The 18042-nt window shown below is 37.8% G+C and overlaps 1 protein-coding gene across 6 annotated transcripts in view; it reads left to right on the top strand.

Annotated features, from left to right (window-relative positions):
* Positions 1-18042, top strand: part of CCDC68 (coiled-coil domain containing 68) — a 51257-nt gene that overhangs the window by 14646 nt on the left and 18569 nt on the right. For all 6 annotated transcript variants that reach the window (XM_060118731.1, XM_060118734.1, XM_060118735.1 and 3 more), the window contains 6 exons: positions 2624-2752; positions 3884-3970; positions 5534-5674; positions 7127-7252; positions 8791-8919; positions 14705-14787. In XM_060118731.1, coding sequence (XP_059974714.1) covers positions 2636-2752; positions 3884-3970; positions 5534-5674; positions 7127-7252; positions 8791-8919; positions 14705-14787 — 683 coding nt within the window. In that variant the 5' untranslated portion in view covers positions 2624-2635. The remainder of the gene's footprint in view (positions 1-2623; positions 2753-3883; positions 3971-5533; positions 5675-7126; positions 7253-8790; positions 8920-14704; positions 14788-18042) is intronic.

Raw genomic sequence — 18042 nt, 5'->3', positions numbered from 1 at the left:
TACCTCACAGGACTTTTATTTTATCTTATTTTTTTAGTCCTTTACTATTTATTATGAAAATTTCAAAGAGAAACAAAATAGTAGAGGACTGTAGGGATCCCATGTGCCCTCACCCAGCTTCTACAATTCCATGCATTTTATCAAATTTCTTTCATTTTTACCTCACCCCATTTTTTCCTCTCTTTAAATACTAGAGTGAAATACTCTCTTTAAAATTTCAAATGTAATATTATCTCACCTGCAAATATTTCAGTATGTATAACTAACAGAGAAGATCTTTCTAAGGAATATCAATTCCATTATCACACCTAAAATTACAATAATTACAAATAATGCTTTGCAAAATTGCAATAATTCTTTAACATCATCCGTTATCCAGTCAGTGTTAAAATTCCCCTACTTGTTTCAAAAATGTCTTTATATAGCTGGTTTATTTGAATCAGGAGCCAAAGAAAATTCACATATTGCATTTGGTCATATGTTTCTTAAGTCTCATAATTTCTGGCAATTTCTCTTCTCTTCTCCCCATCTTTCTTTATATAACTAATTTGTGGAAAGAATAATTATTTGCTCTGTAAAATTTTACATAATCGGGATTTGGCTGTTTGCAACCTTCACCTTTGTAGAGTCATTGAACAGTTTCCTCTTTCTCAGATGTTTACCGTCAGTAGATAGAGGGACTGCACACTTCATAGGTGATGGTTTCTACTTGTGATTGTACCACATCTAGAGAACATAGTGTCTGGTTGTCTCTTTTTTAGTTTTCTGTTAAGGTTGATTAGTGGGGTCCCTCGAGTTGATGCATTCTTCATCAACCTCTCACCTAATGTTTTTAGAGCTCGTTGATGACTGTGGCTTAGATCCATTACTTCACAAGGGGTTGCAAAATGTAGGTTTTCTAATTCTATCAGTCCTTTTGGGTTTATTAGCAGACATTCTGTAGCAAAATTTTCCTAATCAACTGTTTGGTTACCAAGAAATACATGGTAAATTCATATCATAAAGGCAAGACCAATGCTTGTTGGTGTCCCCCTCACCCCTTTTTCTGGGCTAATTTTTAGTATAATCGTGGCCCGTCTCCACTGAGTTTGAGGATTGTTGTTGTTGGTGGTGGTTTTTCTCTTGTCAGCATAATTTCAGGAATTAAAAAAGTTTTGATATGTTCTAATCCAACACAGTCATTCCTCTTCAGGTTGGCTTTTGTGTCTTATTCAAGTAGTATTTGGTTACTTTTTTGCTTTCTGGTATGACAAGATATCTCAGGCTCACCTTATATACTTCTTGCTCCAGATCTAAATCACTCAAGAAGCCCTGGTTGCATTTTAGTAGAAAATAGTGTACTGAGACCATAGTCTGGGCACTGGGAGTGTTAATTGCTTCTGTTTCTAAATTTTCAGTGGATAGACTTGGAATATACATTTTTAAAGGAAAATAAATCATTATTTTCTACTCACAGTTCCAGTTTGAATTGTAAGGTTTTTACGTAATATTTTTGGTTCTAATTTGGATTTCTTTTTGTCTTATGCTAAAAATCTTGGTTCTTAAGACATTAAGACAATGACTTCTTGACTTTATTCTACATCATGCATTCATGTGTGTGAGTCACGTGAATGTGTGCACACACATATAATAGTTTCAAAGTAACAATAGCAATATTTCCACTAAAAGTATTATTAGTGAGTACGGTTTAAGATTGTTTTGGGATTTTTTTTGTTCTTAGGACATATCACATCTGGGAAAAATAGTCCCTGGTGCATGTTTTAAAGTCACTTCAAGTAATTCATGAGGATATGCCACCAAGTTTGTATGCAGATATATTCATTTGTTTTATTTGTTTTTATTTTTGAGGATTTTATTTTTTTCTTTTTAATTTAGTTTTATTTTATAATTAGGTAAAATAATTACATTTTTCAGTGTCAAAACTGTAAAGTACAGATTTTCCCCTTCTATCCTACCCTCTCTTCTTAGAGAAATTATATGTATCCTTTTCTGCACCATGCTTTTTCAGTGAATAAATATATCCTAGAGAAAACTCTATAGAAGTAGGTAGTTCATTCAGTCAGTCCTCTTTTAGTGGGCATTTGGGCTTTTCCAAATCTTTTACTACTACAAATAGTTCTTCAGTAAATGGCCTTTACAGCCTACTGAGAATTAAAGAAAATGCAGTACATTAGAGGTCTCTGTAAAGTATAAAGTGATATACATACATGTATATAAGTTATATATATATATATATATATATATATATATATGATTTTGTTATATTATTAGCCCCACAGACATTTATTAAGCACTTACAGTGTGCTAGAATATGAATATGAATAAGGCATAGTCTCTACTCTTGAGGTTTTATAGTCTAATTGATACTGAATGAAAAGAAAATTTTCCCATTTTTCATTCTCAGTTTAATTTTTAAGTTTCTAATCAATGACTGTTTCAACTGGTGTTGTTTTAATATTAAATTAATTCCTGGGTTTTGGATATATACAGATTTCCATAATTTATAATATTTTTTACTATATTTGATTACAGTGCTAATACAGAACTCCTTTCAGTTTACAAACCACATAATTATAACATCAAGGAGGTTAGTTTTGTCCAACTGATTTATGTTTTCCTAAAGCTGGGCTTCACAATGACAGCAGTAACAGTGACCACGACAGTTCCCCTGAAGGGAAAGATAGAAGATAATTCTGCCTCGTATGAGTCCACATCAGCTCACATTATTGAAGAAACCGAATATGTGAAAGAGGTATGTGGGCACTGGAAATCATGTTACCATGGTATGATTTTTTACAATAACGTCTGATATGAATTACTGGGCTTTGTTTCTCCCTTCCTAGAACATGTGAGGAAGAACAAACCTAGTTTGCCAAAGGACAACCTTGATAGCTGAAATTTAAACACATGCGTTGTCGTTTCTCTTGAGGGTATGAACCTCTGTTCCTACACTTGGACTAAAACTGAATAAAGGGCCAGGAGGGTTCAGAGCACCTATCAACATTTAATTTGTCCCACACTATTCACCACTGCATCCTACTGTTTTACATCATTTCTCAGTTCTTTCATAAGTATTGATACTTTTTTGCCAAGTAGATATTTATGATGCCTGCTGAGTTTCTGTCTCTCCTTACCTTGTTCCTTCTCAAGCAGTTCAGAGCGACTATCGCCAATGACTTGTACATGTTGGCATGTTACTTCATTAAAAATGTGAAATCTTATGAGAATCCAATGATAATGTCTGACAACGGTATATATTCTCATGAACTACTTTTTAGAACAGATGGAAAAATTTGGACATAGCTAGTTTGTGACTTAGAGCGATTAATTCATCTTTGAGTGTCTTGCAATTCCATAGGTCACCAAGACACGGGGCTTGTATTTCATGCATAAGTTTGTATGATCTCCTCTGAGTAATTATTCTCTAGTAATTATTAAATAGTAGTTATTCTCTAGTAATTACTAGATAGTAATTATTTTTCAGTAATTACTGGATAGTAATTATTTTGTAGTGATTACCAAATAGTAATTGTTTTATAGTAATTACCAAATAGCAAATTAGTACTAAATTACTATATAGAAAAAAACAGAACTAACTAGTATTAAATACTAATTACTAAATAGTAATTATTTTGTGGTATAATATTCATTTGGGTTATATTTTAGGTTTGCCTAAGAAACAGTTGTAAAGACCAAATGCTCATTTTCTGCAATCTAAACAATAATGGCCTAAATACAAGTTAGGTTGATGGCAGTTATTTAAATCTGAGATTGACATATATGTAATACTTTCTAGATAAATTTGGTACCCTGTAACTGGTATAGAAAAAAAAAGTATTTGGTATTAAATGCCTTTGAAAAAAATATTTTTCTTTTCTTTTAGATTCGAACTACTCTGGAAAAGATCCGAAATCAAATATTTAAAGATGATGTAAGACATAATAGTACAAATCACAAACAAGATGCAAAGGTAATGAATTTATCAAAATGTACCACTTTTATTCCTTCAGTAAATGAACATAAAGCCATATAGACTTCCTTTAAATAACTTTTTGATATTATTAAATTATTCTTTGAATGATGAGTATTAAATATTTTCTTGGTATCTAAAGATGTTAATGGGCATATGTATATTTAACTACAGATGTCATTAGGAGGATCAGATTGGAATGGCCAGGTCTTACTTGAATATTTTAAACTTGGCTTACTTATCTAAATTGTATGGGAAGATATTGGCTCAGCCGGGATACATGGCAGCAACATGTTCCAATAACAGACAAAGGTACAAGCTTTTAGGTTCACCTGGGCCACACCAATGGACACCCAGTTGAAGCCATTAGGCTGCGTGATCAGTCAATAAGCTTAAATACACCCCTTCCCCTGTGACCAGCCTTTTATTCTTAAGGTCAATCAATGTGCACTTAGCCTTGTCTGGATTATGCCAGGTTAGACCTCACCTGAGCCACATGCATCTCATCAATGTCAGTGTTATCCACTCTGCAGGATGGCCACAGAGAACACTAGAACATAGCGTAAGATGTATAACACATCCTCAGCTCCTACACTAACACAACTCACTCCAATTATTTTCTTAAGTGCTCTGAAACTGAAAAAAAGGTTAATGTTTGTGAATGATAAGAAAGATCAAACATTCAGTTCTGACTATGTTGAGCTGCCTATCAGAGTGGAGGTTTCTGATGGAGGTTGGATATCTGATTCTAGAGTTGAGGGTAGAAGTCTGATATAGAAGGTCCAGGCTATGGGGTAGAGATTTGGGGAGTAAGGATGGTATTTAAAGTTCTGAAACTGGAGGAGATCACCAAACATATCAGTGTGGATAGAAAGGAGAGAAAATCTAAGCATTTAGTCCTGAGATTTATGCTATTTAGATGTTGGGAAGAAGAAGAATCCATCACAGGAGGCTGAGAAGTGAGGCTAGTGAATTAGGGGGATCAACAGGAGAGAATGGAGCTACTGAAGACAAGGAAAAAAATGGGTTTCAGAAAGTGAGGAGGGACCGCTGTGTCAAATGGTGTCTGTGGGTTAAGTAAATTGAGGGCTAGTTATTGACCATTGGCTATAACAATGGGGAGATTTTTGGAGACCCTAATAGGAATAGCTTCCTGGGAATGCAGATGAATTGTGCTGCCAGTATGTCTGCCTCGGCCATCTCAAACTACAGAAGGTCAGCAGACAAGTTAGACAAAAAAACACAAACAACTGGCTTTATGGATATCATTTAATCTCCTTAAAAGGTCTTAATAGTATATTTTAAACTGTAGGGAATATAAAAGGCATGAAAGATGTACTTCTACCTTCCTTTTAATATAAGAATCTATTCAAATTTGAGCAAATACAGAGGCCAGCTGCGTTTCATCTGGAACTTCCCATTGATATTTGAGATTCAAAAGATTTATTTGTGTTGATCTGAATCTTCCTTGACATATGTAATACTGAGTGATAATTACTGTTATCAAAGTTAGTAGAGAAAAGGAAAAGTCAGGTGAATGATTTTCTTGTTTGTTCTTTTCAGCACTGTCGACACGTTCAAAATGGCTTTGACTCTGAAATGGATCCCTCTTGCTGCAGTTTGGATCTGCTCATGGAAAGGATAAAAGGAAAAGACCTACAGCTCTTAGAAATGAACAAAGAGAATGAAGTGTTGAAAATCAAGGTATGAGCAGTAGGAGAAATTTCTAATTTTGTACTTTGTGCCAATAGGATAGATTTGTGGATCTGTGAAATTAGATAGACATCCACACACATCCATAAATTCACACATGTGCTCACATACTTAGAGAAGCACTTTTATATTTGATCAATTAAATCTCACTGTTTTATTTTATTTTATTTTTTTTTTGCGGTACGCGGGCCTCTCACTGTTGTGGCCACTCCCCTTGCAGAGCACAGGCTTCGGATGCGCAGGCTCAGCGGCCATGGCTCACGGGCCCAGCCGCTCCGCGGCATGTGGGATCCTCCCAGACCGGGGCACGAACCCGTATCCCCTGCATCGGCAGGCGGACTCTCAACCACTGCGCCACCAGGGAAGCCCTCACTGTTTTATTTTGAAGGCGATTTTTATTATTAAAAAGATTTTACAAAAGTTCAATGGGTATAGTTTCAGTTGTACAAGACGAATAAGTTCTAGAGATTCACTGTAAAGTATTGTGCCTATATTTAATACTGTACTGTACACTTAAAAATCTGTCAATGGGGCAGGTCTCATGTTAAGTGTTTTTACTACAGTAAAATTTAAAAGTCTTTATATATGTAATAATTAGATATTAAAAATTGCATATTGGGCCTCCCTGGTGGCGCAGTGGTTGAGAGTCCGCCTGCCGATGCAGGGGATACGGGTTCGTGCCCCGGTCTGGGAGGATCCCATATGCCGCGGAGCGGCTGGGCCCGTGAGCCATGGCCGTTGGGCCTGCGCATCCGGAGCCTGTGCTCCGCAACGGGAGAGGCCACAGCAGTGAGAGGCCCGCATACCGCAAAAAAAAAAAAAAAAAAAAAAAAAAAAAATTGCATATTAATTAGAGCACTCAGTCAAAAGTCTCATTGTTTTATTTAGCTAATCTATTGTTGGGTGCCTTATATTTTCCTTTTTTGGCTTATTTAATATACAGTCCTACAGTGATTTAGTAGGTAGATCTTTGCAGCCACCCTTGATTATTTCTTTAGGTTAAATCTTTGAAAGCTTCGTGACACTTTGTCGATATTGCCCCTAATACTTCAATCTTGTCCTCCTTCTACTTCAGGAAATATGTCTTTTAGTACTGTTGTGGCCAATGATACGAAAACGCTTGCAAATACGTGTATAAGCTGATGGGGCACTGGGGAACACTTTGCAGAGGTGTGGTCTATATATGCAGGGCACTGATGTTCATAGAGTTCTCTTTGGCCTGGCCAGTGCAAATCACCTGCATGACAGCCCCAATAAATAGGGGGTTCTCATTTTATGTTTTCTTCTTACCAGATAACAGCATCTTTCCTCTTACCCATTGTCTATGAAGGTGCAAATGGTACGGTTACAGCCTCTGTGTTTTTGGTTGCCCATCAAACTGTTCTGTCTTTAACCCTTTTTATTGTAAAAGTCAAAACATGCACAGTGACCTTTTGTTTCTAGCTCGAAGCCTCCAGAGAAGCAGGAGCAGTGACTCTGAGAAATGTGGCCCAGAGATTATTTGAAAACTATCAAACACAGTCTAAAGAAGTTAGAAAGAAGCATGAGGACAGTAGACACTTACTCCAGGTACCGAGCTAGCAGCTTGCATACTGGTGGACTAACCTCCAAGCTGTTCAAGTCTCTCTTTTGGGAAGGAGTTAGATGTGAAACAAGCAATGGCCATGTGACTTGGCAAGTCCCTGGAAAGGCAGGCTGCCCGTCTTCTGCCCTGATCTCCCCCCACCCCTTAGGCTGGTACCCAGATATTATGCCCCCCTTGCCCAGAGCCCTGTCACCCATCCTAGAAATCAGGGCTGGCCTCATGACACTGGCCAGTGGCTTCTCTTCTGGTTCTGCCTTTGACTAACTAGGTGACCCAGTTTGAATCACTCTGTCTCTCTGACTTGACTCTAAAATGAAAGAGTTGGGCTACATAAATGGTTTCAAAATTTTTTTGGTCCTGGAATACATTCTTCAGAGTAAATGATCAAAACCATGTATGTATATGTACATATATATATTTCATATAAAATTATATTTAATATATAAATTAAAATATAAAATCATACAAATATATATGTGTGTGTATATGGGTGTCTCTATATCATAGACACACACCTACACTTTGTTTGTTTTTGAATCTGAAATATGTGTCCTAGGGCCAGTAAAACTTTATCTGGAGAATGTATTCTAGGACTGGAAGAGGGAAACGTGTGTATGTGTGTGTTTGCCAAAACTCAAAACAGGGAAGCTCATTCAGGCGTGGGTAGGGCGCCTGGGTCTCTGCCAGCTCAGGCCCTAGGAGGGTCCCCAGGGAAGCCCAGTAGGAATCCACTGCATAGGCGACACTCCCTCAAGCTTCAGGTTGGGGTGATGATGGTCACAAACTCCTAGGCATGCAGGGTGCAGATAAAGTACCTACGTGAAAGAGTGAGCAGGTGTGTGTGGACGGGAGTGCCCATGTCCCAGCAAAGGGAGTGTCTGGGCAGGAATGCCCACCTGGTATATTCAAGGGAAGTCAAGACACTTTTTTTTTTCTAACCGTAAAATCTTGAGTTCTATTAAACACACAAGCAGATGTGGGTGCGCATGTCAGTTACAAGTCAGTTGAAACACTCCCAAGTGTGGCCTATGGGCTGCCCGCTGAAGACTTCTCTCCTATGTCTTTTAGTATAACTCCTGCTATACGCCTAGGAGATAAAGCCCTGACACAGTGGGGATAATTATTCTGCTTTTATGACACTTTCTGGTTAAAAAGAAAACACTTTTTACTTGAATGTATAAGATTTTATTTTTGTTCTAGATAAGCTTTGTTGAGAAAAAGTCAAAAGTTTTGCTTTTCTTAAATTTTTGTCTCTCTTTCTCATACCAGTTCACAGAGTATGCTTTATGGTAGCAAATGTCAACATTCTAGAAATAATATTTATATGTCATTAATTCTCCATTGATTTAGTGTTGCTGTAGTCCATCAGGTTTATTTTGAAGAAAGACTGAATTCAAGGAAGTAATTCTAAACAAGTGTGAATTATTAAAGTTTTTTGGCAACTCAGAAAATTTTAGAGGGAGATAATAGCTGTATAGGTTTAATGAAAACAACAGTCTGATAACTGTTTTTCTGACAAAAGGTTAACACACTTGAAAAAGAACAGAAATTGAAGCAACATGTTGAAAATCTGAATCAAATTGCTGAAAAGCTTGAAGAAAAACATAATCAAATCACAGAACTGGAGAATCTTGTACAGAGAATGCAAAAGGTAGGCCTCTGGAGAATTAAAGGGATTTCTTCCTGACAGGGTTAGGGTGAGAATTAAAGAAGATAATATGAAAATAAATAACATTAAGTGAAAGTGCTCTTTGCAACTCCTAAGATCTTAGGATGTACTCAGTAATGTTCATTTCTTCCCTTACACATTTAATATGATGTATATTGTAGTTACTGATTTATCTCTTTACAAACACTGTAGTCGAATCATTATCTGTCACTTTTTTTTTTCTCTTAAATGTATGGCTTAGAAAGGGGAAACATGTGAGGCTATGAATAGAAATAATGGAAAAGATCACAAAGTCTACCTACTGCTAGCAATAATATAGCGAATCCCTGTAATTGTAGCATTTTTATGTATTGGAGTCAGTGAAGTGTTTATTTTTGGCCACCCAAGTCCCCTTTAGATTTATAAAAACCTATGGCTGCCCTAGGACAGGTATAGTTCACAATTAAGAAAAGACATTCTTGGGACTTCCCTGGCAGTCCAGTGGTTAAGACTCCACGCTCCCAGTGCAGGGGGCACGCCGCACGGCTCAGCCAAATTTAGGGAAGAGTAATAATAGAACAAAAATGATTAAAAGTTTCATGCAGTGTTCCTTTAAGTAACTGCCCCTCCAAATACACACAAAAGGTGAGCACATAAATTTCGTTTTGCATGCCTTAGAATTTAGAATTCAGATAAACCAAGCAATATTTTTAAATAGTAAAACAAACCAATAGAAAACTGGCATCTTTGAAACTGAGTTGGAGTAGATAAGAATACAGACTTTAATTTCTAGTAAATACTGCCCAGTACATTTTAATATTTATTACATGAATTCCCTGATTTTCCTCCAGTCTTCTCAGTCTTACTTTTTTTTATGAGTCTCCTTATATTGAGGCTATTTCAGAAATGTCACTTCAAAAGCATCACATTTCAACATTCAAGATATTTGCCTGAGAAACCTTGATTAATTTTTTACATATTTCCCAAGAATTTAATTTATAACACTGTGAGTTTGGCTGAATTTGTGATCTTAATGAAGGTCCTATGAGGAAATCACAAAAATTAAATAAGCCCAACCTTAACTGAATCTAATAATAATAATATACAGCTACATCTGTGTTGTACGGTGGGTGATGCTGAATGTTTTACTTTAGCCAAAATCACAGGGCTAGAATGTCCTCAAGTAGCTGATTTGCCCTCATGTAACAGTTTATAATTATGATGTTTTGGACAAACTGTAACATTTGGATGAATACTTTGCAATGTTAGAATATTTATCCTGTAATAAATAGTTTAGCAAACTAAGATAGCACAAGGAACCTTTGCATTTCGGAAAGGAAGACAATTCTGGAATGCAAATAGGGTTGTTTAATCAAACTACTTGACAGCTTGACATTTAATTTTAGATTTGCGATCACCTCAAACCCAGTAACACTGGGTCATGTTTACTGGTCAGCTGTCAGCCCCTGAAAATTAACCAAAAAAATAGTGTAATGTAATTTCTATCTTCTAGAAACTCCAGGAAATCTGTACTGGATGTGAGTTCATCTCAGAATTCCGGGGTATAGTCACTGGACTATTTATTCAACAAATATTTGAGCTCCTACTGTGTACCAGGCAGAGCTCCAAGCTAGATATCTATTTGTGAATGAACCAGATATAGTCTCTTTGTGGAGAATGCAGTGTAATATATCTGGGTTGTGTGAGACTCAAGGAACTGCCCAGATCTCCTTTCATTCATTCTTCCAGGGGTCCTTAGGGAAGCTGACATCCAACTGAAGGTAGGGATGGACCCCAGAATAAGGTTAAGTGGCTTAGAGACTGGCAGACATTTTTGAGAAGTGATGGCCTAGCATTTGTCTTGATATTGACCCATAGTGGAGAGCTGTCTCTAGGAGCTCTGTGACGTAGTAAGTGGACAGAATGCCCATGGTTCAGCAAGGCCATGCAGGAACCTTCCAGAACATTCTAGTTCAGTGACTTCCTAGAGTGGAGTCTTTTGGAATTTCTGGGAGGTGGAGGTAGGTGGGGATGCAGTGGAAGGAAAATGTGGAGGAGTTTTATTTTTATTTTTAAAACATATTTAGTTTAAAGATACATTACATTTGTAAAATGATCATGCAAATAAATAAAACTATAAGAAGCAAAGCTTGGTAACATCTTGGTCTAAGGAGATACTGAGGATAAAGGCTGTGATGAAGGGTTTCTCAGGAGGGAAGTGTGTATTGGAATGAGAGGAGGGGGTACTGAGACCTTTGTATTAATAAGAAAAGGCCATGAGTTCAAAAAGGAAATGAAAATTAAAAATAAACATCCACAACAAAGGTTGATAAATACTGCCCTGGTGGTGGGTACCCCCTGGAGAAGGATTCATTTTCTACTCACTTGCACAAGTCACTGCTCTGGTAAATAGCCATTAGTGGTATGAGGTCTGGTAATGAACGCATTACTTAAAACCTTCACCATCTGTCCCACTTTAATCAGGAATGCAGTGAGAATGAATTCCATAAACACAGTGATAAGCCAGCAAAACCGCCCAATAAGAGCATTTTAATATGGCATATGTTCCTTTGGCTGGCAGTGCACTTCTGTTGCATCATATTTTTTTCCCAGTGTCATTGATTTAGCTCTATTAGAATTTTAGAGCTCAAAGGCTCTTTTGAGACCACCTAATTCCTCATCATCATTTTATAAACGAGGACAGTGCGAATGAGGGACTATTCCACAGTCCTCCAATTAGCAGTTCACAATCCTTTCCATTATGCCCACATCTTCTCTGATGTGGGATAAAAAGGACACCATTGGTTCCTCAATCATTTAGATGTTAACATATGGCAATGATTTAAGTTGGTGTCCACTCCACCTTGATCAATAAGGTGAGGGAACTCTTACGCTCTTCAGAGGTGTGGTTTTGGCAAGAGTGGATTGCCCACTCGGTGGTGCTGTGAACGCCTTTCCCTTCCCAGAACACACTGTCCCTGAGAAGTGCTAGCTGATGTAGTGTGATTTTCCGTGCTGTCAGAGAAGGAGCATTAAGAGTCCAAGCTACAGGGACCTACTGTAGAGCACGGGGAACTCTACTCTATATTCTGTAATAACCTATATAGGAAAGAATATGAAAAGGAATGGGTATACATGTATGTGTACATGAACCACTTTGCTGTACACCTGAAACTAACACAACATTGTAAATCAACTATACTCCAATATAAAATAAAAATTAAATTAAAAAAAGAGTCCAAGCTAAATACTGGAGGCTTGACCAAGGCAGAAGGTTTACTTGTCCAGCTGTCTGGTCTCCTTGAACCCTGGTGATAAAAGATTCATGAATTGAGAGTAAGTCCATTAGAAAGAATGTTTGTTAAACACCATTTTGCCTCCTATAAATTCAAAATATATTATCAGCGATGTGTTTCTTTGATGACCCAAGTGTCATAAGAAGCTTGCAAAGAGTATCTTGATCCCTCAGATCAACTAAGGCTACACAATAGCAGAATAATATCTAATACATGTGACAAGAATGCTACAGGAAATTTTTGAAAAAGTATAAATTTAAAAAATAACAGAGCACATAAGATAAGAAGTATTTCGTACCTTCAAATTATTATATATTGAGGTCCTAATATGTTTCAGAGAAGCATGTAGACCTTTCTCATACATCTCCAATCATCCCAACATTTCAATATAGATAGTATTATCCCCATCTTAGGGATGTTCAAAAAGTCAAAAACAGGGCTTCCCTGGTGGCGCAGTGGTTGAGAGTCTGCCTGCCAATGCAGGGGACGTGGGTTCGTGCCCTGGTCCGGGAAGATCCCACATGCCGCGGAGCGGCTAGGCCCGTGAGCCATGGCCGCTGAGCCTGCACGTCCATAGCCTGTGCTCCGCAACAGGAGAGGCCACAACAGTGAGAGGCCCGTGTACCACAAAAACAAACAAACAAAAAGTCAAAACATGACTCAAACAAATATAGAATGAATACATGTCAGATGTTTTAGTCAACTCATTAATTAATGAGGGAACCAGTAAGATTGTAAAGCTGGTTTAAATAAAATATTTTTTGAAATTGTCTATTTACGTGCATTTTGAAAAAAGGAATATAGAATAGGATTCCTAGGTTAGATACAAAGGTAGTTAATATTCTTTAAGGCAATAAACCATAACCTTTGGGATTACCTTTTCTACCAGGCAGAAACCCACAAATTATCATGCAACTTCACAAAGTCAGGGCTCTAATCAAATAATAAATAATAAAGTCACACACAAAGAAATTCTCCAAGAGAATTAAAAAACCCTTGTGTCAGGTTATTAAACAATGACCCAATATGACATTAAAATAATATATTTTGATTTACAAGTTTTGGCTATTTTTTCTTAACAGTGATAAGGTCTAGAGGGGTTAAAACCTTGGCAAAAGTTAACACAGTCACCAAGTTTCAGAACCAGTCCTGTCCATGTCCAAAGACATTCTGAGGTTTTTGCTATAATGGCGCTGTCTTGTATTTTACCCATATAAATACTACCGAAGGAATGATTTTAAACAGCATTGTAAATACTGTCAAAACATCTATTTCCATCAGATATAAAAAAGAACACAATCATCCCAGCTTGGTTTTTCATGGACTTGTCTATTTTCCTGTTGGATGGAGAGAGTTTGGTTTAATGATGACAATAAGGCATTTCTTTAGGGATTCTTTCACAATGTCAACATTTCTGTTATATCCTAATTAGGAAGTGACTTTATCACTTATGGCCTTGATCCTTCACTAAATATACATTTACTACTTTTCTACCTCTGACAGATGCCATGTAAGCAGGTAGGTATCAAGACAAGTGCAATAATACCCTTGGATACCAACAACTCAAACTACCGGAGGAGAAGCAGGTGGAATGATGGGAGAGCCAGTGTCTAGAGAGAGATGGGCAGGCAGTTAGCATTTAGGGCGGGATGGGGAGACAGAAAAGAAGTTTGACTGAGCAGTGGACTGGGGGAGAGGCCAAAGCGAACCTCTCCAGACAAACGAGGGCAGTGAAGACAACTAGTCTTGACCTGTCCTTGAGCGACTTATGTTACCGAGTCCAAAACCGCTCTGCTCGCCGCACGACAGGCTAATAAATCGGAGACGAGGTGTTGAGGCAAAGCCGGCAGATGGAGAAGATGGCGGACTAAAGTCTCAAAATAACCATCTCATCGGGGTTTGGATGCCAGTTTCTTTTATAGCACAGAGGGGGAGGAGATGAGGAAGTAAAGTAAAAAGGCCATAGTTTTGCAAATATCACCTGGAATGGCCAGCCTCGGGGAGGGGATGTGTTAATTTCTTCTTTCTTGCAGCCATCCACGGGTGGAACAGGGTCTGGATGTTTCCCTGAACAAAGGCACTTTGGTTTAACAGTCAAGCACAGGGGCAGGGCTCCCCGAGGCAGGCCGTTACGTAGAGACAGTATCCTTTCAGTGAACCAAAGCAATGGGAAGCAAAGGTTAAAGTAAAAGAAACAGATCCAACATGGAGTCAGATTTGGCTCTTCCCTGCTACACTTGTAAACCATGCTGGAGAATGCCTGCCCTGGACTTCACTGGGGTGGGTTGTAACAGGTCCATATGAAATTAGTTCTTTAGCTCAAAACATGTTTCTAGTATTACAAGAAACATCTTTTGCGAACAGTTTGCAAGAATTCCTTGCTGAACACACACGCACATAGAAAAGAGAATGAGAGAGAGAAAGACAGAGAGAGAGAGAGAGAGAAATAAAGGAAAACAAATGAGCAAAAATTGTATTTTATTTTCTCCTAGGAAAAGAGGACACTGCTAGAAAAAAAACTGTCTTTGGAAAACAAGCTGCTGCATCTCAAATCCAACGCTACGTATGCTAAAAGGTTTGCAAATCTCCTAAGTAAAAGCAGTTCCTGGTATCTTTCCTCTCTTCCAGTCCACTGACCAGTGAATAGAAAGCAACTATCCCCCAAGGGAAAGGAAGCCTGAAAGTGCAGAAGGAAGGGAGATTTTCTAGCATTAACAGCCATGTGCCTCTCCCTCCCTACCCACTGGGGAATCTGGACAGGGCAGAGGTCACTGGGGGTACAGGGAAACTGGTGTGTGTATATGTGTGTGGTGGCTCGTTAATCCTTTTGAAGAGTGAATGAGTCTGTCCCCTCCCTGTTTACCCTTGGTGCTGAAGAGGATGCTGTTGAGGTCTCCATTCCCCTGATGCTTATGATTTTGTTGATGGATCTCTGCTACATCTGGCCTTAAATTAGCTAGCCCGCAAGTGGAATAGTAAGATAGTTTTGTCATGCTCCCAACTTTGTAGAGAATGAAGAAAATACTGTGAAAATCATCCTTAGTTCTTGGAACTTACTTACAAATACTCGTAATCCACAAGCAGTCCTGGTCCTTGTGTGCTGGGGTAGGGATGGATTTATGGGTTTATGGATATCGAATGGCTTGACTACTCAGCTTCTGTTAGAAAAATTCTCTGGAATATCATAGAATAACTCATATCATATGAAATTTCATGAACTTTTTCTTTTCTTTTCTTTTCCTTTCCTTTCTTTTTTTCTTTTCTTTTAATTCTAAGCCTACCACAATCATTATATATTCTGATATAACATTCAAAGTCAAATCTATTTCAAGATCTTAGTTCATCCATCTAGAGCTGTTGCTCTAGGCACTATTATGAATCTCAAAATGTACACATTCTTCTTCTCATTTATTGAATAACATATGCTCAGACATCACTTTCTCTTGGTCTTTTGATTTTTTCCTATCTCCTTTTCCTTTCCCATTATCTCTCTTTCTCTTCATTGGACCTCATAAGCCAAAGTCCAGAACTGGGCTGACCCTGGCAATTGTACCAACATATTTGAAACACACTGGGATACCACTGATATTAATTTCCTCATATGCTTCCCTGTGAACACGCATATAGCCCCAGAAGGTGGATTTCTGAGTTTCATAGCACAGTACATCTCTGTAGAGAATAAAGGAAATACTATGGAAAATATCCATAAGTCTTTGGAATTACGTGTATATACTCATAATTTAACTCTAAGTAAATTTTTGGCTTACCTCTTTTTTTTTTTCCCTAAAGAGAGCTTTTCCATGCAGCACAACTACAGCTGGTACACTGTGCCTTGCATTAAGAGTCCAGACAATGAGTTTGATTTATTCTTTAAAACATGATTTTTTATTGATAATAGAGGTTTTGTCAGTCTTTGAGCCAAAAATGTAATGGTTTTAAAAACCAAACTGATCTATTCTTTCAGTTCTACTATATATGAGCAGTCAGGATAAAGAATTCTCAAAAAACTCTTGAGGAGGTTTTAGAAATATCTTGAGGAAAATGGAGCTTCTGTGTTTCCAGAAAGGTTTTGAACATCCTGGCTTGTGCAGTTTTCATAAATTGTAGGTATCACAATTATTTATTTTACTTGTTATTTTGAGCCATGTGTAGAGGTATTCACTTTGCTAAGTGACAAGAAAATGAAATCAGTATGAGTCAGATTCTTTTAGTTAAAGCAATAGAGACTTGGTTAAGCTACCATAAGTAGGATTTCTGTTAGGTTAAGACTGAATAGATATGGCCATAAAGAAGATGTACTCATGGGAAAACAGGAGGACAACACTTTAGCACCTAATGTGATTTGAAAAACCAGATTATTTTGCTGATCCACTTAGTGATGCGTGTTTATGCAGTTTCACTCTTTTCTTGTTCTTTGTTCTTCCTGGATGATTCATTACCTTTTCCCACCATTTTTCACCAGCTGGTTTGTATTCTCTGCATTTTCCTTTCAGATTCCAGAGGAAAGAGTCTGACTGGCCTAATACTACTTCCTGTATTGGACAGATAGATCATCTTGACCAACCCCTGCATTGACATCCAACCAATAGCCTTTGGCAGGCGTCCCCTCCCATCCTTGTGGGTGGTCTCCCCTTACTCAAAGAATAGCCTAGGGCTTCTTCCCTGAGCAGGGGGCTATGGGTGATTTAGTTTCCCTTAAACATAGATAGTTTGATAGGTGCCATGACTTTCTTGAGTTGCAGTGAGTTTCATTCTACAATTCTGATAAAGAGATAAAAAATTCAATATGTTGTAACTTGGCATTTCTAATATTAGAAAACATCTCTGAGGATGATAACTTTTAAGTTTTTATAATTCAGAAGAAAAAGAGTTTCTTCTTGCATATGGATATGTATGTACCATTATGTTAAGCTAATCCTCACAATTACTTTTTTTTTTAACATCTTTATTGGAGTATAATTGCTTTACAATGGTGTGTATGTATATGTATAGCTGATTCACTTTGTTATACAGCAGAAACTCACAATTACTGTTAATGGGAGTAAAAAGGTTAGTCAGAAGCATCTTTTTTAAAAACAAGGTTGACCCATATTTCTACCACCACCAGTACTAGCTGACACATGCACAGTGCCTTTCAGTTTATAAATAACCTGAGGTACCTTATCTAATTTAATCTTTCCATCGACCTTCCAGGAAGGAAACAGAGCTTCTAATTGGTTACATGACTTGTCAAGATCACTCAGCTTTCCAGAAGTTGTAGGGCTGGGAGTTTGGGCTCTAGTATTGCCGTAGCAAAGCCTGGGCTTGTTCTTCTATAGAGGAGACTTGACTTTTTTTTCTCTTATTTCTGGAAACTCCAGAGACCTTTTCTCTGACTGGTTTCCTCAGTCCCCTGTGTGGCTACAAGCAGAAGGCAGTTTTCCAACTTCTCTCTCTGCCCTGTGATGTCACAGACAAACACACAGGCCTGTTTTAGAGTTATCCCTTGGGGAACACATTTGAGCTTTGTAAAGACAAGTAGTGTGTTGGCTTCAGCATACCTGTAGAAGCTGCTTAGGGATGGTACATTCCTTAGAGGAAGAAACAGGGTATCTTGAAGATGTGGTTGCATGTCAAAGCATACTGTTGTTACTTACATTGTACACTTATCTTTGGTAGTTTTGAGGGCTGTCTTAACCCCCCCCATCCCCCGCCCAGTTAGTGCTACCACTGAAAACAACAATGGGGAAGATTTTGACTGGCAATAATAATACATATTCCTGAGTTTTGGTTGAAATGTGAACAGAGCTATACCTACGTCTTGTTTATTCTTTCACCTTGGTCTGGCCTG

This window comes from Mesoplodon densirostris, chromosome 15 (assembly GCF_025265405.1).
Source record: "Mesoplodon densirostris isolate mMesDen1 chromosome 15, mMesDen1 primary haplotype, whole genome shotgun sequence".
In the NCBI taxonomy this organism is placed as follows: domain Eukaryota; kingdom Metazoa; phylum Chordata; class Mammalia; order Artiodactyla; family Ziphiidae; genus Mesoplodon; species Mesoplodon densirostris.
Note: the sequence above shows the minus strand (reverse complement) of the source record. Positions and strands in the feature narration are given on the sequence as shown.